Source organism: Eubalaena glacialis, chromosome 1 (genome assembly GCF_028564815.1).
Source record: "Eubalaena glacialis isolate mEubGla1 chromosome 1, mEubGla1.1.hap2.+ XY, whole genome shotgun sequence".
NCBI lineage: Eukaryota > Metazoa > Chordata > Mammalia > Artiodactyla > Balaenidae > Eubalaena > Eubalaena glacialis.
The window spans coordinates 105,966,063-105,990,870 of record NC_083716.1 but is presented as its reverse complement, the minus strand read 5'-3'; the positions used below and the strand labels follow the sequence as shown (position 1 = coordinate 105,990,870).

General features: G+C 48.5%; 1 protein-coding gene across 3 annotated transcripts in view; it reads right to left on the bottom strand.

Moving 5' to 3' along the window:
- The window catches only part of RALB (RAS like proto-oncogene B), a 40,323-nt gene that overhangs the window by 12,234 nt on the left and 3,281 nt on the right, over positions 1–24,808 (bottom strand). For 2 of the 3 annotated variants that reach the window (XM_061198900.1, XM_061198909.1), the window contains exon 2: positions 4,268–4,427. In XM_061198900.1, coding sequence (XP_061054883.1) covers positions 4,268–4,381 — 114 coding nt within the window. In that variant the 5' untranslated portion in view covers positions 4,382–4,427. Of the gene's footprint in view, positions 1–4,267; positions 4,428–7,099; positions 7,221–24,808 lie in introns of those variants that run through there. The other variant, XM_061198891.1, reaches the window with a different exon arrangement.

The window sequence follows — 24,808 nt, the reverse complement described above, 5'->3', positions numbered from 1 at the left end:
CCGCGCTGGCTTGCAGGGCTGCTGTGACCCCGCCGCAGACGCCCAGACACGCGGTCTAAGCCCAGCCTCTCACGCCTTCCTCGCGAGCGTGGCTGCCGCCCGAACCGCCCCGTGGCCAGCCTCACCTCACCGGCACAGGCAGGCAGCTAAGAAGTCTTCGAGTGCGTCCGGCCAGGGGTCGCAAGGGCAAGCTCTCCCTCTGCCTCACTGCAGTCCCTGCCCATCTTTCCAAGTCAGAACTTAGACAAAGATAAAGACTTCCGAGGCTGTGGCTGCTTCCGTGATCCAGCTTTCCTGGAAATTCCACCACAGAAGCTAAAAGTTTTTTTTAAACGAAGGGCAAAGCACTGGACCAAGAACAAAGGGTCCGAATGGCTCGGGAGGCGTCAGCCGACCCGCATCTCCGAGCACGGGACTCAGTTTCCTTTCCTCTGGCCTCCCGGACAGGGGGAGCCACACCTGGCCGCTCCTCGGAACTGCTGGCCGAGCTTCAGGAAAAGCACGACTCGGCTCCAGCTCCAGAGGGATTTGGCAAAGGAGCCCCGGGGGAGTCTGCGATCAGCCGGGCTTGGCCGTCACCCCTAAGGTCTCTTCAAGCTCCGACACTGTGATTCTAGAGCCAGACCCTTCAACCTCGCAGCCACTAGCCACGCAGCAGGGGCTCAGCGGCCACAGGTGTTGGACAGCACAGATACAGAACACCCCCTGCATCACAGAAGGTTCTAGCAGGCAGCACTGTTAGGGGGATGGACGCAAGCACTCCATCTCTTCTGCTGCTGCTGTGCTTTTATGTTACCGTTCCTTCAACAACTGCTGCTTTCTGGTCCCCACATACGTTAGCCAGGGGGAAACAGACCAAGGCCAAGCACAGCTTCCCCTTGGTTCTCTGCAGAAACTAGGAAGAAGAGAAAAAGCTCTTGATTCTTCCGCATCTCTTCTCCTCCCTCTTGCTGTACACACAGAAACACACACAGGGAAAGTGAGACATGCCGTCTAGACTGCCCTGGTCTCCTGCGGTGTCAGCCACCGGGCTGGGCAGGACGGCTCCAACCTCACGGCGGAGTCGGGCTCGGGGTCCGAACGTGCTCTCAGATTTGGCACCCGGGGCCCCTCTGTCACCGCGTGGTAGAGCAGCCCCCCTCCCCTGACGTGACTCCGGCCAGGCCGCCCCCCAGACAGCAGCGCGACAGACCTTCCAGGCTGGACGACTCTCCCGTGTGGGACCCTCCGGCGCCCTGCAGCACGTTTGGCAGCATCCCCGGCCTCCACCCACTGGGGGCCAGTCGCATGCCCCCGTTGTGACGGCCCCAAATGTCCCCAGACACTGCCCGTTACTCAGCGGTGGGGGGAGGACACACAGAACGCCCCCTCGTCTCCGTTAACACCTGCTCTTCTAACCCCGTCTCCCGCGTTTTAATTCCTCTCCTCGCTGTTGCTTCCTCCCCAGCCTCTGTTATAGAAGGGAAATAAGGAATCGTTAGGAAGCAAATCACATTTTTAAGGAAAAACAAATAAAGACTTCCAAGGCAGATTTTGTAACTTGCCTCTCTTCTTTTATGCAAAAACGTTTGGCGTAAATTAAACAGATTCTGCTAGATTTCCCCACTTTGGCCCCTAGTATAAAATAAAGAAAAACAACCCTCCAAAACAAAAGTATACAAATGCTGGAGAGGGTGTGGAGAAACGGGAACCCTCCTACACTGTTGGTGGGAACGTAGACTGGTGCAGCCACTGTGGAGAACAGTACGGAGGTTCCTTAAAAAACTAAAAATAGAGCCGCCATATGACCCAGCAATCCCACTCCCGGGCATACATCCAGAGAAAACTCTAATTCAAAAAGATACATGCACCCCTGTGTTCATAGCAGCACTATTTACAATAACCATAAAAAAGAATGAAATAATGCCATTTGCAGCAACATGGGTGGACCTAGATTCTCATACTAAGTGAAGTCAGTCAGAAAGAGAAAGACAAATACCACATGATATTGCTCTTATGTGGAATCTAAAATATGACACAAATGAGCGTGTCTATGAAACAGAAACACCCTTGCGGACACAGAGAACAGACTTGCCAAGGGGGAGGGAGGGTGGGGGAGGGATGGACTTCGAGTTTGGGATTAGTAGATGTAAACTATTGTATACAGGACGGATAAACAACAAGGTCCTACTGTAGAGCACAGGGAACTCTACTCAATATCCTGTGATGAACCGTAATGGAAAAGAATATAAAAAAAGAATGTATATATATATATGACTGAATCACTTTGCTGTACAGCAGAAATTAGCACAACATTGTAAATCAACTATACTTCAATTAAAAAAGAAAAAAAAAATTGGTCATGCAGAAACATACAAACAAAAAGTTTCTCATGATAAGATGCAGTGGGGTGTGACCCAGGGGGAGATGGTCTGGAGGTTTTGGTTTTGGTCTGAAGCTTATTCACTGCATGGCCCTCTTTTAAGAAAAGAATACAAGAGTACACATATAATGGTAAATACAAAAATGATTATCTAGAAGGAGAAAAGAAATTATAGTTCATTACACAGTTTTTAAAATACACAAATACTCTGGTGAACCCAACCCTCGGGGGCCCCTCGATGGGTCACGCCCTTGTACGGCATTCTCTGCTTGAGCGCACAAGGCCCTGAGGCTGGCTTGCAGCCTACAGCACACAGCAGAGTGATGACATGACGCCGTGACCACGTTCCTGTGTGGAAGGATCCGTCTTAGCTACCAGACACTTCCCTGCTGGCCAGGGAGAAGCAAGCGGCCATGGGAAGAGCTGTCTACAGAAAGGGCCACGCGGCGGGGAACTGGGGGCGACCTCCAGCAGCCGGGGCCCCGTCCTGCACCCGCCAGCAGCCCGCGGGCTCGCAGGAGGCCGGGCACCCTCCCCACAGCCTGAGACCCTGGGCGGCACCACGCTCAGCCGGGCCAGACTCCTGGAAACGGGAGGTGACGGATGTCCGTGTGGGGATTTCTTCCACGGCAATACTACAAATACCACTCGCACCCCAAATCCGGCAGAATAACATTCTTGCTCGTTAACTGCTGACACACCTCTGCAATCCCGTCCTACTCTGTTGGCTGTATGCGTTTGAACTACCTTGTCAGATGCCAGGGATCCTGAAGCACCGGGTTGGCCAAAAAGTTCGTTCCGGGCCACTGCAAGATGGTCTGGAAAAACCCGGACGGACTTTTTGGCCAAGCCAACGTTGCCCATAGAGAATTGAAAAAGAATTCAGTCCTTCCTCTAGCACAGCTGGTCCGAGTTTCTCTTTCATGACGGTTTAGCAAGATTTCTTCGGCTTCACGACTAGGTGACGTTCCTAGTAAGGACGGTTTGGGGACTACTGGCAAATTTAGGCCCTGCATCCGTCTTCCCCGTAAGGAGCCGTAAGGCCTGGAAGAACCTTCCAGACCGGCCTCTGACACCGCCTTTGGAGCCGCTGCCCACTCACTTGCCGTGCTGGGCGCCTTGGACACAGCCCTCCCTGCGCCCCCATCACAAGGCCAGGGCCCCTGCTAACTGCATCCTTAAGTCGGCTTCCCTTGGCCACATCCCAAAATGTTGCGGCCACTGCAGCACACCCTGTGTGGCAGGAAGCTGGACGGGGCAGAGCCTGGTGGAAAGAGAGGGTCATCTTAGCTGATCGTGGTGACAGCGTCCTCTGCCGCAAATTCTGGAAGGCACGAGCCGCGCAAACAGGGTGCCAGTGAGAGGCCCCGAGGCTCCGGCTCTGGTCTGGACACGCTGCTGCATGACCAGCCATCGGCCGTCAAGCAGGGACACCTGTTTCCACAGGAGTCAAGCCTGTGCCGTCGCACTGGACTTGGCAGCAGCGCCATTACCCCCAGGAAGTGATGCAAGCTTGGGGCTTTAGCTTGAACCGGGGGAACCAGAGCAAGGAGAAGAGATGGCGCTCTTAGGGCAGCTCAGCTGTCCCCTTCAGGGCCTGTACGAGCTGGCTGTCGCAGCTAAGCATCTGGCCCGCCCTTTCGACACCTCCCCCCAGCTCCTGTTGTAATATAATGACGGAAACGATGCGAGCAGGGACCCCGCATGGCTCTGCCTGAGCTGAAATGACCCGCCTAACATCAGCAGTGCAGCTCTTACCCTGGTTAGAACCCCCTGGAAAGCTACTCGGAAGCCACCGTAGCACAGTTTGCCCCATGACCCCAATGAGCCCCGGGGAACGGGCACAGGGATGCAGCTGGAGGAGGGACGCGGCGACAGCAGGCCCGACGGGGAGGCGTGTCTTACCTCATCGTACATGAACTGCAAGGTCAGGGCCGACTTGCCCACCCCTCCGCTGCCGACCATGATGACCTTGTGGAGGGCCAGGGAGCTCTGGCTCTTGCTCTTGTTTGCAGCCATCCCGCTGGTTTTCTGCGAAACGCGGCCAGAGGACCCGGATGAAGAGCTGCCAAGGAAGAAGACAGACTCAGAGGCGGTTTGGTTTCCACCCAAAGGACATCAAATGAAAACCCTCCAGAAAAGCCTAACCCAGACGTTCCACCAGAGAGGTCATTCTTCCAGGCTCGAGGCAGAGATGAAGCCCCCCAAGCGCTGCCGAGTCACAAACCAGAGCTGAGCTGACCCGAGGGAAGGTGAGACGGAGAGAAGAAACGGGCGTGCGCACCCGACGCCCCATCACTGGAGGTGGGGGGGAGGATGGTCCACCAGCAAACCCACACGTCCTCAGCAGAGCTGCATGGGGCGGGCGAGTCACGCAGCGACCCCGCGCCATCTGTGCCACGGGAGCCGCTCAGGGCCCCAGCATCTCTGTACCCTCACTCCCACCCCACCCCCCGCAACACACCCACACGGCCCTCCCAGGGGACCAAGGGGGGCTCTGAAAAGGGGTGAGTAAACCTGCTTTTAATAATCAGCATCCCTTCACAACACAGGACAGTTAAAAGAAAGACAACTAAATTATTTATTCCACGTTGATTTACATTAAGAACTAAAATGAGTCAGACTTCTCCAAAACAACAATCTATTAGTCAAAATCAGTTTAGTCTCATCAGAGTGAGATAAAGTGAGTAGAACAGAGCAACCTTGGTGGTGTGGGAAGAGAAAGTATTCTGAATAAACACATTTAACAGGTACCTGAAACTTGGCATCTAATTAAACTGACAAGCTTTTGCACAGCAAAGGAAACCATAAACAAAACAGAAAGACAGAATTTTCTCCCTTACAGAATGGGAGAAAATATATGAAAATGAAGCAACCGACAAGGGATTAATTTCCAAAATTTACAAACAGCTCATACAACTCAATATCAAAAAAAACAACCAACCCAATCAAAAAATGGGCAGAAGACCTAACTAGACCTTTCTCCAAAGAAGACATACAGATGGCCAACAAACACATGAAAAAATGCTCAACATCACTAATTATTAGAGAAATGCAAATTAAAACTACAATGAGGTATCACCTCACACCAGTCAGAAACGGCCATCAAAAATTCTACAAACAATAAATGCTGCAGAGGGTGTGGAGAAAAGGGAACCCTCCTACACTGTTGGTGGGAATGTTAAGTTGTTGCAGCCACTATGGAGAACAGTATGGCGGTTCCTTAAAAAACTGAAAATAGAACTACCATATGCTCCTGCATAACCCAAGTGCCAATTTTTATTTTAAACGATTTTTATGGAAAATCTCTCTCACAGATGCCACAGCGTAAGGAAAAAGGGCATGGGCTCGGGCATGTCACGGGCCCAAGTCTGGCTCTGCCATTCGTGAAATGCGGGACCTGGACACTAGTTATTCAGTTTCTCTAAGCCAGTTTTCTTATTTGCAGACACAAGTAAACCACCACCCACCCTGCAGGATTTTTCTGCGTATTAAATGAGATAACACATGTGAAAGATCGAAGCCCTGTGCCTAGCATATAACAGGAACTTAAAAAGGCTGGTTTCCTTCCTATCTCATTTTAAGAGAATTTTTTTTCTAATTAGACACAGTGGGCACCTATTTCTGACGAAGTAACTTGAAAATACCGCCAGTAGAAAAAAAATAAATACACACATACACACACCATTGCATAACAGAAAACAACATCATTTTAAATCAGTGGTTCCCATCCTCGGTGGCACAAGGGGATCCCTGGGGAGCTTTAAAAACATCCCCAGAGATTCTGATGGAGTTTGGTCTGGGATGCCTGGGATCGGAGCCTGGGCATGAGAACATCTAAAAGCTTCCCAGGTGATGACAGTAGACCTCCAAGGTTGAGAACTTCTATGAAATGCACAGCTGGGCTCAAAAAAAAATCCCAATGCTGGGGAGAAAAAAAATCAGAGCTGATATTTCTGTGGTCCTAGGTGGTTGCTGCTCTGGGTAACTTAGGATTTAACACACACACAGGTCTGTCCCTCAGAGACACCAAGAGCCTCGAAGGAATGCACCTTCAGGTAAAGAATGGACGAGCAGGACTTCCCTGGTGGCGCAGTGGTTAAGAACCCGCCTGCCAACGCAGGGGACACGGGTTCGAGCCCTGGTCCAGGAGGATATCCCACATGCTGCGAAGCAATGAAGCCTGTGCGCCACAACTACTGAGCCTGAGCTCTACAGCCCGTGAGCCACAACTACTGAAGCCCGCGTGCCACAACTACTGAGCCCACGAGCCACAACTACTGAGCCCACGAGCCACAACTACTGAGCCCGTGCTCCACAACAAGAGAAGCCACCGCAATGAGAAGCCCGTGCCCAGCAACGAAGAAGACCCAACGCAGCCAAAAATAAAATAAATAAATAAATTTATTAAAAAAAAAAAAAGAATGGATGAGCAAAACATCGGCCCACTGTCGGGGAGGAAGACATTCCCTCTGCCCTTCCAGGCTCTTCTTTCTGCTCTAAGAATTAAACTGACATGAAACAGATTAACAGGAGAAAATCCAGCGAAGTCCAGTGACACGTGGACCTGGGAGAGACCCAGACAACCTGACTACCTTGTTCAAACGGCCGAAGCCCTCACCTTAGATACCGTCCTTGCCTAACGGCAGAAGAAGATGTTGAAGATGGGGAGAGTCGGTTATGAGAGGTGACCAGGGAAGGCCGGGTAAACAAGGGGAAGGTTCTTGAAGTCCTTACCTTCTCCGCCCTTAGGAGCTGCTAGAGATTCGGTCGTCCTCGTGTTCCTGGTACAGCGAGGGGGACGCCCTTGCACGTGGAGATTCCCCTGGTAAATGTCCCTGTCTCTTACAAAAAGGTGACTCCTACTGGGTTTTCAGAGTTTCTTCTACGCCTGCTGTTTCCCGGAAAATAACCAGCTTAAAACTATTAATATGCCAAAGAGACCTATTCTGGGATGGTACCTGCTCCCCTACAGCACCAACAGGGGAGGACAACAAGGAAGCATGTCTGCCTGAGCCCTGGCCGCAGGAAAGTGTGCCCTGCAGCTGTGACCACAGCACTCCCCCAAAGCCAGGAAGCAACACAGAGAGTAACCCCAGGCTGCTCAGGGTGCTAGACTACAGCCTCTGCGGGGGACGCGGTGAAGACGGCTCAGGATTCCTACAGCCAAAGCCCACAGATAGGGGCCCACAGCTCCGACCTATGAAACACCTAAGGAAATAACCACCAGGAGAGTCGGCGTCCTAACGAGTAGGACTTTTCAGACAGCCACTATAAAAAGTATTATTTGATCATTTTTAACAAAGGCAGAGGCAAAATGTGGGGAAACTGCATTACCAGGAGGCCAAGAGTTGAACAAGAATCACTCTGAAGGTCTACAATCCTTTTTTAAGTATTTAAAATGAAAAGTAATAACAATGTAGGGGAGGGAAAACAAACCCATCTTAGTTCATTGGCCGGGGCCCTGAAAATCAGACTGACGAGAGACAGATTGAGAGAAAAGCAAACAGAGGCTTCTGAACAGGTGCATCTCGCATCCACGCAGGAGAGCGCAGTGGTGGTGGCTCCACGGGGTGGTGGGACTCGGGCTCACAGAGCATCTTAACCAAAGAACAACGAATGTTGCAGGGAAGTGACAAGACAAGGGAGGGGGCCTTGCACTTCTGGGAGGGGGAAACTGACGCAGGGTGCAGGCTGTGAGGAAGGGGCACTACCTCGATTCCTCGGGGGCCTCCTCTGGGTGATTAAGGATCGCCCCGCCCTTCCTGGTGGAGACGGGAAGGTAGAACTTTTCTTTGTGTCTGTTACTTTTCAGTTGCCTTCAGCTCAAAATAATCCTTACGTCAAAGTGGCATCTTTTGGGGTGACATATTCTGACCCCCCTTCGGTGCTCAGTAGAAAATTTAGAAAACACACAAAACTATCTCAAAAAAAAAGAGAAAAATCCCGTCACCCAGAGATATTCGCTATGACAGCATTACTTCCTGCCCATAATTTAATCTGTATATTCTTATATTTTAATCCATATATTCCTATATTTAAGACCTTTCTGAGATCATATTTATGTAGTTTTGCATGTTATTTTTCACGTAGTATAGCTACCTGTCTTCTTAAGCAGTGAAGACTGATCATACTCATAGCTTTTCTGGATGATTCAAGGACCATCATCACTATGGAAACCAGTCGTGTGACCGGCTGCTCTGGGTGGGATCACATGTCTGCTGGCTCCCCTCAAGCTGGACCCTCCGTCCACTCTCCCTTTTCTAATGACGTGCTTTTTAATAAGCGTTCTAAGCAATTAACTAGATAATTAAGCACATTTGAATCGTGACTAAAATAGGGTAAGTGCATGGACATATATACACTACCAAATGTAAAATAGATAACTAGTGGGAAGCAGCCGCATAGCACAGGGAGATCAGCTCGGTGCTTTGTGACCACCTAGAGGGGTGGGATAGGGAGGGTGGGAGGGAGGGAGATGCAAGAGGGAAGAGATATGGCAACATATGTATATGTGTAACTGATTCACTTTGTTGTAAAGCAGAAGCTAGCACACCATTGTAAAGCAATTATACTTCAATAAAGATGTTTAAAAAAAAAAAATAAAATAAAATAAAATAAAATAGGGTAAGTGGGATGAGGAGCTGGCCTCCCCCAAAGGCTCAGGAAGGTGAAGCTGCTTTGGGCCTAATTTCTGGTCCACAGCTGCTCACCACAGGGCCGAGGTCAGTGCCTGAGGCTGGAAACTCCAGACCATCAACCCATCACACGATCTCTCCGAAGCAGCCTTGCTTCCATGAATTATTATAGTTGTATGAAAATGGAGAGATCCTTTTCCAGATCAGGGGCAGCGGTGCTTTCAAACACATGTAGGCATCTAACTCTGAGCTGTTACTTTCAAAACACAAAGTCAGTTTCTCTAGAAGAAACCACAATAAATGGATTGAAGACTGTTCAACAAATCCACAGATACTTGCCAAAGTATCTGTGCTCAAAGCTCAAACACTGAAATAACCATGGTGGCTCTTTCCAGTATGTATAACCCGTGAACACTTGACACGATGAAGGGCAAGGCAGGAGAGTCAGCCTGGACCAATCCCAGAAACTGCAAACGCCGACCTCCAGACTCCTGTAACCGGAGATGATAAACCCCTATTTGTTTAAACCATTCTGAGTCTATTGTTACTTGTACTGAAAGCATTCCAGAAACAGTCTTTGCACTCCAGAGACTCAAAGTCCAGTGATTAGTTACAGAAGATTAGTCGACGATTATAGTATGGCTGACAAATTCTACGGCAGAAGTATCCAAGGGCTCTGGGGTCACAGAGGAGGGACATCTAGATCAGAGCAGGTCAGGGGATGTTCTTACAGGGAGAACTGAGATGTGAAGGAGGTGGCTACAGAGGAGGAGAAATACCAGGAAGAAAACAAGTCAGTGAGGCTCAGGAAGGTCACGTCGACGATTTAATGTTTATAACAGATGTGCCTCGCCCATAAACATGTTCTTAAAAAATAACACAGCTATCCCTTCCCCGAACATTTTATTAGCAAAAGTTCCAAGTTTTCAGAAAAGTAGGAAGTGAACCCATATTCGCAGCCCTGGATTCTACAATCAACATGTTACTCCATTTGCTTTATCGCAAACCCAGTCATCGGGCCTCCCCTGACCCACCCATCAATCCATCTTACTTTTTGATGTGTTTCCACGGAAACTGTAGACATCAGTACATGCCATCCCTAACTTCAGCAGACGTCCACTGTTTACAAAGCAATTATACTTCTCCCAGAACCACCTCCGAGGGGCTTGCAAAACTCTTAATCTCTTCCACGAACTCTTTGGGTTCATCGCCAGTACACAAAAGCCACAACACAGACCTTCCAACAAAGGGAATCGGGGCCCGTAACGCCAAGTTCTGGCAGGCTCACACCTTACAGTCGGAAGTTTTTTACCGGGGACTTGGGAAACACACCAACAGACACCCTTTAATACGTCTCTACCTACCGACCGGAAAGCTCTATAGTGGGCTTCGTTTTTGTCCAAAAAAAACATTTAAACACTACTCTGTGCTAAGCTGTGCGTCTCTGCCCTTAGAAAACGCAATCTCCTAAGGAAAGATGTATAAACAAAGCATGGAAATAGAACCGCCCACATGCAGTGATAAAGATGCTACAAGGTCTGATGGAAAGCATGATGAACTCTGGGAAAAGAAGATCCAGAAAGGCTTCGACATGGAGTCCAAGTTCACTCAGCAGAGGGGCTGAGAGAGCGAAGCTTCCCACGCGTAACGGAAGGCGTGCAAAGCAACAGAGGCATGAAGCGTCCTGGCGGATCCGGTATCACGTGACATGGAAGTGCAGGTACGGGGTGGGGAAGTGACAGTGCGTTGCATCTCAAAAGATAGATTGTTCACCTAAAAATGAGCCTAAAGTGCTGTCTGAAGAAACCTATCCTAGAGAAAGCAGGGAGCCACTGCAGGTGGGTCCCCCAGCCCGACCTAACTGTAAGGCATGGGGAAGAATGAACACGTTCCCTCCCGTACAGAAAACCAAGACAGCTTCATTTAGGTGGCTTGGCAAGGAGACAAAAGAGCTGGGAAATGGTTTTCCTACATAATTTCTATAGGACACACTAATATTAGAGGGGGCTCTCTACCACCTAGCACTGATTCAAATACAAGAACACACATTCCCCTGAGAAGTAACATTTTGAAAGCAAATCACGGTATAGATACATAAACCACACAAATGTGTGTGGTTTCAACTGCCCCCCAATCCCATGGGCTAACACAGTCATTAGTCTCTCGTTAAACTTAAGCTGGGAGAGGACAAATCAGTAGGTAGAGTCAACCTTGTCGGTATCAGAGGGTTGTCATGAAAATCAAACGAGAATTTGAAAATGTAGAAAAAAAGTACCCTTCAGTCCTCATAAAATTCATCTGTCCTGGGTAACATGGTACACAAAAGCACACGGGAAACGATCCAACACTGTACACGTGCAAAGAATTGCATTTAGCACTTTTTCTCCAGATAATATGACTTGAAGGTGGTAACCTGGATATTACTAATAGGCCATAATCATAATATTTAAGTCTCTCAGAATATTATTCAAGTTTTTAGTCCTTTAAATAATCAAAATGGAAGACAATCCTAAATCTGGGACAATCTAAGCACCAAAATAATTAAGGACAGTAATGAAAACAAACCACTGAAAAACAAGGTATTCATGAATCCATACCTATAGTAAATAGTAAACAGACAAAGGGAGACAGGAGGGCTCCTGCTTAGAGTGGAACACCAAAGGCTGACTGATAAACGTACAGGGTGGGAAAGTGAAAAAAACCCCAACATTTTGCAACTATCAGAGTAAAGACTGGTTCAGGCAAGAATCATTAGTAAGATGCTAAAGCTAAAGGGGAGATTTAGATGAGGAACAGGATACTTTTCATGGTCTTAAAGCATCTCCACAGATTATTTATGAATCAGACTCTGCATTTTAACAAGCAGCACTATTCTAAGTGTCAAGACAAATCCCAACTGTTCATACCACTTCCTGTTACGATCCAAATCAGGAACAATCCAATCTAAATTAGGTCATGAAGGACCTTCCCCCCAAAAAAACAGCACTCTCAAATATGAAGAAACACAGGAAACAGATTGCAGGGGCTGTAAATGCTGAATAATGACAAAGAAAAGCGCAGTGACACTGTCTACTCAGGGGACATCATTTCCCTTAACACTGAAAGTCGACATGCAGCCTTCCTATTTCCTAGCACCTAACACCAAATTATACATCGTTGTGACAAAATGACTATATATATGAGTGTGCATGTGTGTGAGAATAGGAACTGACAGCACTGAACCCCTACATCCCTATCCTTTTAATGACAAAACACAAACTTGTGGTTATTAGTAAACAGTCTCACACGCACTCCCTGGACAGATAGGTAGGTAGTGTCTTATTCCTATGTGTGCCTCCAGGGCCTGCAGTGAATCAGAGACCTAGAAATGCCCAGAGAACGTGTAAAGAATGAATGAACGATGAGGGAAGAGTTTTAAGAAATAAAAATGAGGACACGTTTTAAATAATTTTCCATAACACGTACTATGGCACATTTCTCATCCACGTTCCATTAAGGAAATGTCTCCTGATTGTTCTATTGTGAACACTGATTCTAGAAGGTAAGCAATTAAAGTGGCAGCCCTCCCCAGAGGTTCTTTTTGTAGTTTAGCAATAAATGCTGTTAGCTACAAAAATAAGAATTTTTAAATGCACACCTGTGCAAGCACAGGCACACACACATGCTCAGAAGCCAAGTTGAAGAGATGGGTCAAAGATGGACAATTTAAGATCAATAAAGATAATAACTGCAATGGATCGAAACACATCTAATTTGTTCACAATGAAACTAAAAAAGCACCTTATTCGTCACCTTTGGAGGACTAGTGAAACAACTCATTATTTTAAAAATTGGTAAATTAAATCTTTGAGAGGCCATTTTCCAACCTCATGTACAATGCCCCCAGTATTCTCCAAAAAAAAAAAAAAAATTGGTAAATTAAGGGAAAGAATTAAAAAGGTGTCTTGCTTCTCCTATATAAACTGTACTAACTGGTGACCAAATAATAGATGAAGCAAAGTTTCCCTTTACAAAATATTCTAACTAATCAAGGAATGATGGAATTGGGGCTATCACCATTTTGCAACTCCTCATGAGTTAAGAAATCTAGTATCAATGGCTGCTAACATTACAAAAAGAGACAAGCTGACATCTTGAAAAAGACACATAATTATCAATGATGTACTCTTGACAAAAAAGCTTCTAAATCTAACTACTGATTTACCAGAGGTACAGGAGACAGAGGAATATGCTGAACATACCACATGGACACACCATCAGCAACACAGAGACTGTAGGAAGCTCTATGGAATAAGCCACCCAGTTTCTTCAACAAATAAAGTGCAAGAAAAAAGAAAGATGGAGAGGGAACCTGTAAATTATGAGACCTAAGAGCCATATCAACTGACTGAAATACATGCCTTATGTGGATCCCAGTTTGAACAAACACACACACAAGAAAACTGGGGAATTCTGAACACTGGCTGAATTTGATAATATTAAGGAATTATTCTTTAAAAAAATTTCAAGTGACTACATTTAACCTCATTACAAAAGAAGCTAAATGATATATGGGATTTGTTTCAAAGTTATCAAGGGGGAAGAGAGGAAGTAGGGATGTAGATGAAATAAGATTAGCCATAAACTGATCATAAACTGTTGAAGCTGACTGATAGATACAAGGTAGTTGATTATATTAGTCTCTGTACTTTTATATATATTTGAAAATTTCCACACTAAAAATTTTTTTAAATAATGAGGACAAAGATATAGGTGCCTGGGTCCCACTCCCCTAGAGATTCCAATTTAGGCACATGGAAACCTAGGTGCTCAGGCTGTCCAGGTGATTCCAATTCACACCTAGATTGAAAACCATCCCATTAAACTTTGAGTTCTTTGAGAACAGAGTCTGTATTTTGTTTACCACGATTTCACCCATTACCTATCACAGAAAACATATTTAAATATTAATTGGATGAATTAACTAAGATGGGAGCCATTTTCTCACCTTTTTTTTTTAACATCTTTATTGGAGTTTAATTGCTTTACAATGGAGTGTTAGTTTCTGCTTTATAACAAAGTGAATCAGTTATCACCTTAATTCCCTAGCAATTAGAATACTCATCTGGATGGAACCATGAATCTAACTTCAACTGGAATTCTTATTTTCTAATGACTATTAGCTGACAGTCTCACAGATAACACTGTTCTACCACCTTTGTTTTTGCAAGGGCCATGGTTCATTGCTATCTTAAGAAAATTGATTCACTTTTCACAAACTGATTCAAAATTATTTTCCTGAGTTTCTAGTATCTCGATGGAGATGAGAAATATCACTGCTTAACTCTCTGATGTCATCCCTAGAGACGATCTCTTTATTTTTCATTCAGCCCATAAAGTAATGCTTTTCCTCTTCATATTCACCTAACTAGAGAATCTTATTCATCATAGACTCTTCTATTTAACTTCTGTTCTGCAAATTCAAGTACTACAACCATCTCCATAAATTCACACTGAAGTTTTAAAGTCTTCAGAAATAGGGGAGCCCCGAGTAAACGAGAAAGAAAATTTTTTAAAGATTGTTTCTCTTGGGAAAGCATAGAACTTTACCACGTGCGTGTACAGCACAGGGAGCTATATTCAACATCTCATAATAACCTATAATGGAAAAGAATCTGAAAAAGAATATATAGATATAGATATAGATCTCAATCACTTTGCTCTACACCTGAAACTAACATGACATTGTAAATCAACTCTACTTCAATTAGAAAAAAAAACCCTCTGGGTGTGAGGCTGCTTACCTGACACTTCTATCCCTTCCCACCGAGGGCACCAGGTGACAGCACACCTGGCTTCGAAAGTACACAAACAACTCAAGTCCAGGGACTGAGACCCAGGCAGGGCCGGGGGGGAAATACATGACACAGAAGCACTTCCTCCTGAACTCTACACACAGCCGAAGGAGCTTCCAGGGAACCCCACTGCTCTGCCCCTTGTACGTCTAGGACTCTTGTCCACAGTGACAGAAGCCCCAGGTGAAAGTAGCTTAAGCAGAAAAGTCACCGATCGGCTCACACAGCCGATGTCCAGGGACCCGGACGATGCCGCCAGGACCAGAACTTGCTCTCCCGTCGTGGGTCTCCCCTCTCCAACCTCGTGGCCCTCTACTCTGCCCCCACCATCGCCCCCCTCCCAACCCCAGGCCTCTCGCAGTCAACACTCAGACTCGATTCCTTGTCCTGTGGGCTTCCACATTCACATCACGTCCTCAGGGAGGCCTCCCGGACCACCCGGCCTCAGGCGCCCCTCGCATCCCCCACCTCTGCCCTTTGCGTCTCTCACTGCCCTGACCCCAGCCTTCAGTTCCTTTCTTTTTTCCTACTTACTTGCTTTTTGCTATTCATTCCACAATAACTGAAGCTCCCTGAGGGCAGGCCCCAGAGCTGCCTTTCCCTCTTGTATCCTGCCACTGTAGGGATATTTCCCTTTTATCATCACATAAATCATGCTGCAACCTAAATAACATGGATTTTACCCACACTGTGGTCATCATGAAATCTAGCGCATGGCGTAAACTTGACACTTGGGGATTCATTCATATCTTATTTCCGGTACTTATGGTCAAAAGCCTAAAAACTGTAAGTCAGGCTTCCCTGGTGGTGCAGGGGTTGAGAATCCGCCTGCTAATGCAGGGGACACGGGTTCAAGCCCTGGTCTGGGAAGATCCCACATGCCGCGGAGCAACTGGGCCCATGAGCCACAACTACCGAGCCTGCGCGTCTGGAGCCTATGCTCCGCAACAAGAGAGGTCACGATAGTGAGAGGCCTGCGCACCGCGATGAAGAGTGGCCCCCGCTTGCTGCAACTAGAGAAAGCCCTCGTACAGAAACAAAGACCCAACACAGCCAAAAATTAATTAATTAATTAATTAATTTAAAAAAACAAAAAAACAAAAAAAAACTGTAAGCCACTACTTCCTTATTTCAAAAGCAAAGTTTGACAAGTGGATAACATTAGTTTATATTTTTTAAGGTTTGAGAATTTGTCACTAAAGAATTTTAATCTCTTAAGGTTGTTATTTCAATACTCTTTAAGAGTCTCATCATTTCACCCACTGCTTTAAATGAGCACTTATGGTCATCTGATTGCTATCTGGTTGGCAGCGACCTTTCTGACTGGCCGTCTCGTACCCGATCTGCCTCTCGGAAGGGAGCCCGGGCCCCTGCAGGGGACAGCTGAACCTGGACGGCCAGGTGACGGGAAGGGCAGGACAGCTGCTCTGAGCACCTGAGCCCCAGGGGCTGCTGGTCACCCAGCCAGGGGCCTCCACAGCCACAGACTCACGGGGGCCGCGGCTGAGCCCTCCCGCAAATCTTTCTAGCAAACAAAGATACTCGGTATGGACTTCTCTAGCTGGTAAATTTGCACGTTCTTACTGCTTTTCACGAAACGGGGACTCCAGGAGTGCTGGTCCTGGCAGGAAACAACTGCAGTCATCAGAGCACTCAGTTTCTCTCTGTAGTCTCAGCCTTTCCCACGTGTACTGACTCAGAGAAGGAAACTCCAGGGCGCCCTCCCTGTGTGTAGCTGCTACTGCCCCCAGCACTGGGAATAGAACATTTTTATCTCCCCATGCAGGTATGACTCAGTTTCCATGTCTATGAAAATAAGGAAGTTGAATTAAATGATCTAAGTTCCTTTCCAAGTTTTTGCTGTTTTTTTTTTTCTTCTGAAATTAGATCTGCAAAACAACTTAGTGCTCCCGTGTGCCTAAGGAAATTTGTTTTAGGTGTTTCTGTTCCCTAAAGCATATCTCTTTATCTGTTCTCCCGCCAAAGGGGGAAAAAAAAAACACCAACCTTAAACGCAAACAAACTCAATTAACTGACACAAAGCTGGAAAGCTCTGAGTTGCTCCTCATAAGCACCTGCCTCTGGTCTGTACCTCTAGGCACATGTTCCTTCCTCCTGATGGAGTGGCCGCCTGAATATCTCCTCCCCCACCTTCCTGGACAGCCCGCCGCCCAGCTTAGCTGACCCTCCCAGTCTACGCAGGCTCCCAGGCCTGTCAACACCACCCACGGCTGCACTGGATGAGGTCTGTCCCGCAGAGACACCGAGAGCTGCCCATTCATCCTGTGTGCCGTGTGCCTGGCACTTCGGAGATGCTCAATCCGTGGTGGATAAGAAAAGCAAGTTCTCCGTCTGGGTTGGGAGGCCTCAAAAGGACAAGTGGTAACTGGTAAACTCTGAGAAGTTTATTCCCTTGAAGGATGACTCTGCTCAACTACAAGCTAAGCAATAAGAAATGGTGGAGGGTAATTGGCAAGCTCTGGTTGTTTAAGAACGTGTGATTATTTCTGAAATAAAGACCTCTCCCACCAGGCCCTCACCCCCCAGGGAATCTGGGGATCTCACTGGCCTTGGAGAGGGCCACCAATTTAGACCTGAGCTCCTTCCACCTGCACAGGCCACCGTGGAGACATGGGAGCTGCTTCACTTCCCGACGGCTGAAGGTCAAGTCTGGAACTAGCGCGTACACGGCCCCGTCCCGAATGACTAACCCAAATAAGATCCTGTTTAGAGACGTGCTACCACCACTTCTGCATTACCTGCTAGCACATCACATGCACGCAGACAGAGCTATGTGACCTGGAAGGTCACTTAACTGGTCGGTGGCAGGGCTGGGAGTGGCCACCCAGCCGTCCTGCCTCAGCATCCCCACCCTGAGCTGGACACCCTGCTGCTCCATTAGTGGGCGGGGCTGGGCTGGGCTGGGCTGGGCTGGGAGAGACCTTCAAACGTGGTGCCAAGTCCTGGAATTCGCGGATCAGAAAGATCATCAACAGACAGAAATGCAGAGGCTCTATCAATAAAACACAGCCCTGAGAGGAAACGTACAACAAAAAGCAGTTATCATACACCCCAAAGAACGGAAAGCAGGGACCTGAACAGATATCTGTACACCCGTGTTCGGAGCAGCATTATTCACAATAGCTAAAACGTGGAAGCAACCCAAGTGTCCATCGATGGATGAATGGAAAACAAAATGTGGCCCATCCATACAGTGGAATATTATGGAGCCTTAAAAAGGAACGAAATTCTGACATATTCATGTCAAATTCAACATGGATGAAGCCTGAAGACATTAGGCTGAGTGAAATAAGCTCCCACAAAAGACAAACCCCTTGTGATTCCCCTTATCCGAGGGCCCTGGAACAGTCAGAGTCATAGAGATGAAAAGTAGACCAGCGGGGGCCGGGGGCCAGGGCCAGGAGGATGGGCTTAGTGTCCAATGGGCCCCGAGTTTCAGATGGGATGATGAAAGTGCTTAGGAGCCAGGACAGTGGTGATGACCACACAACAACGTGCATGTACTTAACGCCACTGAACTGTACACGCAAAAAATGTCAAAATGGTAAATTTTATGTCATGTATATTTCACCACAACTTTTTAAAAAGTAGCTATATACCAACTGCAGTGTGGATCAGAAGAAAAAGCCGCTCAACTTGAAGTCTGGAGCCTGCCATTAGGGAGCTAACGACCTTGGTTAAGTTGCCTTTCTCAGCCTCCGTGTGATGCATAAAATACACAGGAGATCTGTATCCTCCGGGTCATTATGAAGAATCGAGAAAACCCCTATCGCGATACCTGGCTCTGAGTAAGCACTTCGCCTTTGGAGTATCACTCTGATATTCTAGAAAGTCTTGAGAAAGAAACTGGCCGAGGAGCCGAAGCTAAGCCATGGCAGCGCACCGCCATCAGAGTCGTGTCCTCCAATGGGCCAGCCCCGGCCTCCACCCCGCTAGCTCACCGGCTCCCGAGCCGGCCCGCCGTCACTCTCCGCCTCTGGACACGAGAGCCCTGGCCTCCAGCACCTTCCCCCGCGGGCCCACGCCCCTCCTTCCCCGGCAGAGACCGCGCAGCCTCTCCCTCCCGCTCACCACCCTTCCCGCTGCCGGAGCGGGAAAGCAAGCCACGCAACCAGCCTCAGGAAACGTCACAGGCCGGGCGTTTAGGGTCACAAAGCGGGAACGGGCATGCTTCCTAGAAATCTCCCTGGGAGGCTCCCCAGGCCCTCCCCATGCTCGCTCCGCCCCAGTGCCTTACCTCATCTTCCCCAAACAGAGGCACCGAGCACGCCGCCCCATTGCTCCGCCTCCCAATCCCCAGCCGCCCGCAGCCACGCCCACCTCCTCCTGGGCTCCTGCAGGCCAGCCCTCCGCGCAGGCTCCGGACTCCGTGCTGCCCCCTCGCCCAAGAGCGGCCCTCTGCCGTCACCCTCCTTTCCCTGCATCGCGAGTCAGCCTTCGCCTCCCTACGGGATCCTCCCCCACAGCATACAGACGGTTCTGTTTAACCTTCGTCCTAAACATGTACGCCCCTCTGGTCCCCGTACGCCCCTCTGGCCAGTGACACAATTTCTCTGTGGGCCTGGCTACCTGTGCCAGCGCCTCTCGGGCAGATTCCCTGGGAATCTTGTTCAGACGCGCATTCTGACTCCGCAGGTCTGGGGTGGAGCCCAGGATTCGGTTCTGCCAGCGCCGCCCAGACACTGCTCCCGCCACAGAGCCCCTCTGAGCAGCAGGGCCTTGTGCTTCTTCCCTCCGTACGAATCCGCTCTGACCCTGCACCCTCCCCCAGCACAAGTTCAGCGAGACCGTCCCGTCAAGGTCGCCGAGAAACTCCATGCTGCAGACTCCAGCTAAAGTTCTCTTTCTCCTCTCCGGTCCTCTCAAACACGAGGGTGCAGCCGCTGAGACAGAAGTGTGCTCAGCAAGGGGAAGGTGCCTAGCGGGCCAAGCAAAGAGCCCTCTGCATCTCCCTGCAGACACGGCCCCCCGGGCCCTGCTGCTCCCCTGGCAGGGGGTCCCGTCAGGTCCTTCTCCTCTACCTGGCTTCCCGTGTCAGTCCTCCTCAGAGCTCAGCCTTCCCCCTCACCTCCCCACTCTCCCCTGTGGGGATCTCATCCGTCTCAGCAGCTTTATCTGTAGCCCCCAAACTCTCAGGACGCAGCCCAGGGCGCTCTCCTGACCTCCAGGCTCCTTCACCTCCTCTGCCTTGGGCCACCTCTCCCCGCTCGGGTGTCTCACAAGAATCTCCAGCTTAACATTCCCAGAAGAGAACTCTTGATTCTTCCCCCCTTAAAAGCTGCTCCTTCTCCATGATTCCCCATAGCCAGCCATACTCATCACTACCACCAGAAACCCAGGAGTCACCTGTGACCCCTCTTGCCCCTCCGCCGCCTCAATTCACGGCCAGTTCTACTGATTCCACCTCCAAGTCACACTCCAAAGCCATCTGCTTCCAGAGCCCAGGCCCAGCCACCAACCACTGACCAGCCACGACCTGCTAACTGGCCTCTCATCGCCACTTCAGCCTCTCCACAACCTCTTCTCCACACAGCCCCTGCTGTAAACAAAAGCCCCTACAAGTGGACGCGTGTTCACCATGAATGAAATCCAAACCCTCCACCCACCGTCGCCCCCAAGACCCTGCACCGGCCTTCCCCCAGCCAGTGTGCCTTCCTTCAGCTCCCAGCACAGGCCAAGTACTGTCCTGCCCAGGACCCCTTCCACGCGCTCTACCCTTTCCTCATCTGGCTTTTAGGAAGACCCGAAGCAAGAGGAAGCACGGTATGCTCAGGCAACTGAAGAAAGATCCACGTGGCTGCCTGGAGCAGAAAGAAAGAGGCGGAGCCTGGCATGAGATGAAGGTAGAGAGGAAAGTAAGGGCCAGTAGGCCCAGTAGTTTAGGGATTTTAGACTTTCTGCTGAGTGCACGGAAAAGCCTTCCAAGTGTTACAAGCAAATGGGTGACAAAATTAGACTTGCAAGTTGAAAAGACCATTGTAGCTACAGCGTGGAAAAGCAGAGCGGCCCAGAGCAGACGGGGCAGACGCAGCAGGCCTCGCCTAAGGGAGTGACAGTGGACACGGGGACGGTGGACAGGCTGTACACCAGTTAGGAGGTTATGATGCTGTGAGTTATAAGAAATATATATGTGGTCATTCAGATGACCTAATTATAGTTCTCATACGTCTTTGGTCTTTGTCCACAGCTTCTGGCCCACGGCTCCCAGAACCCTCGGAACTTCCTGAATGAGAAGAGCAAGGGCAGCACCTCTTGTTACGTTTGGTCACTTGTCCTCAGTTCCAGAAAACGATTCAGAGCCATAAAGGGGACGTGAGCGTCTTGTTCACAACAAGCCCCTTCCCACCACAACTGGGTTAGGCCGATGAGGGGACTCGGGGGAAGCACCTGAGGACGCCGGGGGAACCAGCCTTGAAAAGACGGCTGGAACTTTCTGCCCCACCCCCTGATTTCTGGGGAGGAGGGAGGGGCTAGAGGTTGAATCAATCACCAATGGCCAGTGATTGAATCAGCCATGCTTGTGTGACGGCGCCTCCATAAGAACCGAAAAGAAGGCGCTGAGGAGAGTTTCCAGGTGGGAGAACCAGAGCGCACGGTGGCACGTGCCACCGTGGGGGGCCCCAAACTCCACAAGGACACGTGCTCCTGTGTTTGGGACCTCACCCTGTGCACCTCTTCACCTGGCTGTTGATTCACATCCTTTGTAACAAGCTGGTCATCTAGTGAGTAAATGGGCTTCCTGAGTTCCGTGAGCCACTCCTGCAAATTAGCTGAACCCAAGCAGGGGGTGGTGAGAACCTCTGGTTTATAGCCAGTTGGTCAGGAGTGCAGGTGACGACCTGGCACGTGAAACCCAATCAAGGTGTCACGGGGACCTCCGATCTGTAGCCGCTTGGTCGGAAGCACAGGTGACGACCTGGACCCGCGACTGGTGTCTGAAGCGGCGCCAGTCCTGCGGGACTGAGCCCTTGAGCTGTGGAGTCTGGCGCTACCCCTGGGTAGAGAGTGTCACGGTCGGGTTGAAATGAAGGATGCCCCGCTGGTGGCAGAGGGTTTCTCAGTGGTGTGCCCTCACCCACCCCACCTTGGAGTCAGGTGTAGAACCCCTTTACAAGTTAAAAAAACGGCAGACTTTACAGAACGAACATATGCAATTTGAGATTTAAAAAAGGCCTAATATGCAAGGGTGAGGAGAGGTACCACGCTGCCTGAAATCCAGTCCTAACGATGGGATCAGCTACTCCACAATGGCTGACTGGCCACCCATCTTTTCCTGTTTTGACTGGCGGGAGGAAGGAGGGGACAACGGGAGAGGATAAACGGCAGGATAAAGGAAAGTAAGACACTAGCTCATAAACTGGGGCAGTGGATGGGAAAAGAGCCAAAAATAGGAAGAGAGGAACGGCAAATTGTGCTGACTTTTCCACTTGGCCTCCTGATGAGTCCAACAGCCTTGAACTGGGCTGGAATGAACAGAAGCGATTCTCAGAAGACTTCATTTGCTGAAGTTACAATTTAACATGATTTATGAAGCCTCTTGTTATAAATATGCTTGAGTCAAAGGATATCTGTTACATGAAAGTACTAGAATCATAGAATTTTTAGAGACAGAAAGAAACCTGGAGGTCACTGACTCAGGCTTCCGTCTCAGGATCCCTAAATTCTTCTCTCCACGTATGGACACTCCAGAAAGATTTCATCTAGAAGCTAAAAGAATAAGGCCCTTCTGTCCAGGTGGATAGTTAAAATGTATTAGGGTTTCAAAAGAGAAATGAAGAATTGCTAAGCAGAGAAATATTGTCCAAAGCTTTATGGTAATTGGAGGAGAGGCTTTTTTTTTTTCCCCCCCCCCGGAATGCCATAGTTTATTTATTGGTCTTAGCGTCAGGGCTCTAGAAAACTTTTTCCTGTGATTATGCCTCTTTTCTCCCTCCCTCTTTTTCAAAAAAACTTTCTATTGTGGAAAGTTTCACGCATACATAAAGACAGGAAGAAGCGTTTAATAAACAGCCTTGTGTCCATCACCCAGATTCTCCAAGATTTTTTCAGCTACTTTGCCAGTGAGTTTTATTTTTTAAAAATACACAGATGATTAATGACTGACTTTAAGCTGTTCATCAAGGAGATCATTTTGGCAATAATTTTTTACCAATTTGTTCCAGGGTTTAAAAAAAACTCAGCTGTTCCATTTTGTTTAGGGACTAGCGAGATTTTAATTTCTGATTTCCAAAGCTACTGCATATTTGGCTAATTAATCCTAGCATCTGACAATGAAGGAGCAGAGAAAGAACATGACGTTTTCAAGTATAATATGAAAAGTTTCTAGAATAGTAAAAACTCCTGCTGCATTTTAATCTCCTATGGTACAAACTTCAGGAAGCATATGAAACAAAACCTTCAAAAGGAAACTGTGGTAGTTAGCCTCCAAGAATGCCAGTGGCCCTCAGGCTTCCCCAGGGCAGCCCACTCCCACACTGCACCAGGTTGGTCCATGTGCTGGCAGAAGGGATGGCACATGGCTTCCAAGAGGAGATACCAGGACACGGCAGTTTCCATCTTGATCATCCTCCTTCTCTCTCTCTCTCTCTCTCTCTCTCTCACGTCACTTGGCCCGGGGAGAAGGTGAGCGCCCAGGTTGTGGAGAGCTCTGTGGAGCGGCCACGTGGTGCGGACTGAGGCCCCCAGGCCACAGGCATGTGAGTCCCCCATCTCGGAGCAGTGATCACAACCTCGGGAGAAACTCTGAACCAGAGCACCCAGCCGAGCTGCTCCCAGATCCTGAACTTCAGAAACTATGTGATCATAAATGTCTGTTGTTTCAAGCTGCTAAGTTTGGGCCAATTTATTACACAGCAGTAGAAAATTCACTCAAAAGACAGACAAACTTTTGAGGCAGGCAGCCACACAGCACCAAACTACTCTATTTCCTTCAACTCATGCCGTATACTAAGCAAAATTACATAGCTTGGAATGTTTTAATTTGGATGAGACCTAACTCAATATTTTGTATGTCGATTCCCAATCTAGTGGGCCTAAATCATACTATATACATATTGCCCACGAAGCACTGACAAAAGCAACAAAGACAACAATGTATTAGCCATTATCTATTAATGGCACCTGTTTCTGCATTTAGACTTCGATTTTTTAAAAGGCAAAAACTCCCCAAAGATTGGTCTACAACCATGACAGAGAACACTCAGGAAAATGATAAGCACTTTCTTTTTTTTTTAGAGTAACATAAACTTGAAATTGAGACCCGGCTGGTATTTTGCAGTTGCTATAGGAACCACACGTACCTTCCCTCTTTGACACTCAGCATCCACATTCTCTTCGTCTTTCTTTCCACTCTCACCCACCCAAAAGCTCACACACCCTGCCCTCGTGTCTGCTTGGCCCCTCTACTTTTTGGGACATCCAATATGTACACGTGCACACCCATATTTGTATTCCTAGGAACCAAAAGAACTGAGGAGCTAAAGGACACAGCTCATGGTCAAATCTCCAAGGCCAGACACTTATCTGGTATTGGTTAGATCAGGGAGTCTGTGCGAGCAGACAGCTGATGCTCAGTAAGTATCAGGTTCCCTCCTCCTCCTCGCCCACCCCGGCCCCCTCTGCATGATGAGGGAAGGGCTCCATTTCTCTGGTACTCAGGTCCTTTTCATTCAGACTCCTCAGCAACATGCATTCACTTTAGAAAAACATCCAACGGGCTGTATGTTCTGTACAGGCAGCCCCCGACTTAGGATGTGACCCACGATTTTTCAACTTTATGATGGTGTAAAAGAGATATGCATTCAGTAGAAACCTACTTCAAATTTTGGATTTTGATCTTTTCCTGGGCTACCAATATGCGGTAAGATACCCTCTTGTGTGGGCAGAGACCTAAATAGACACGTCTCCAAAGAAGACGTACAGATGGCCAATAGGCGCGTGACAAGATGCTCGAC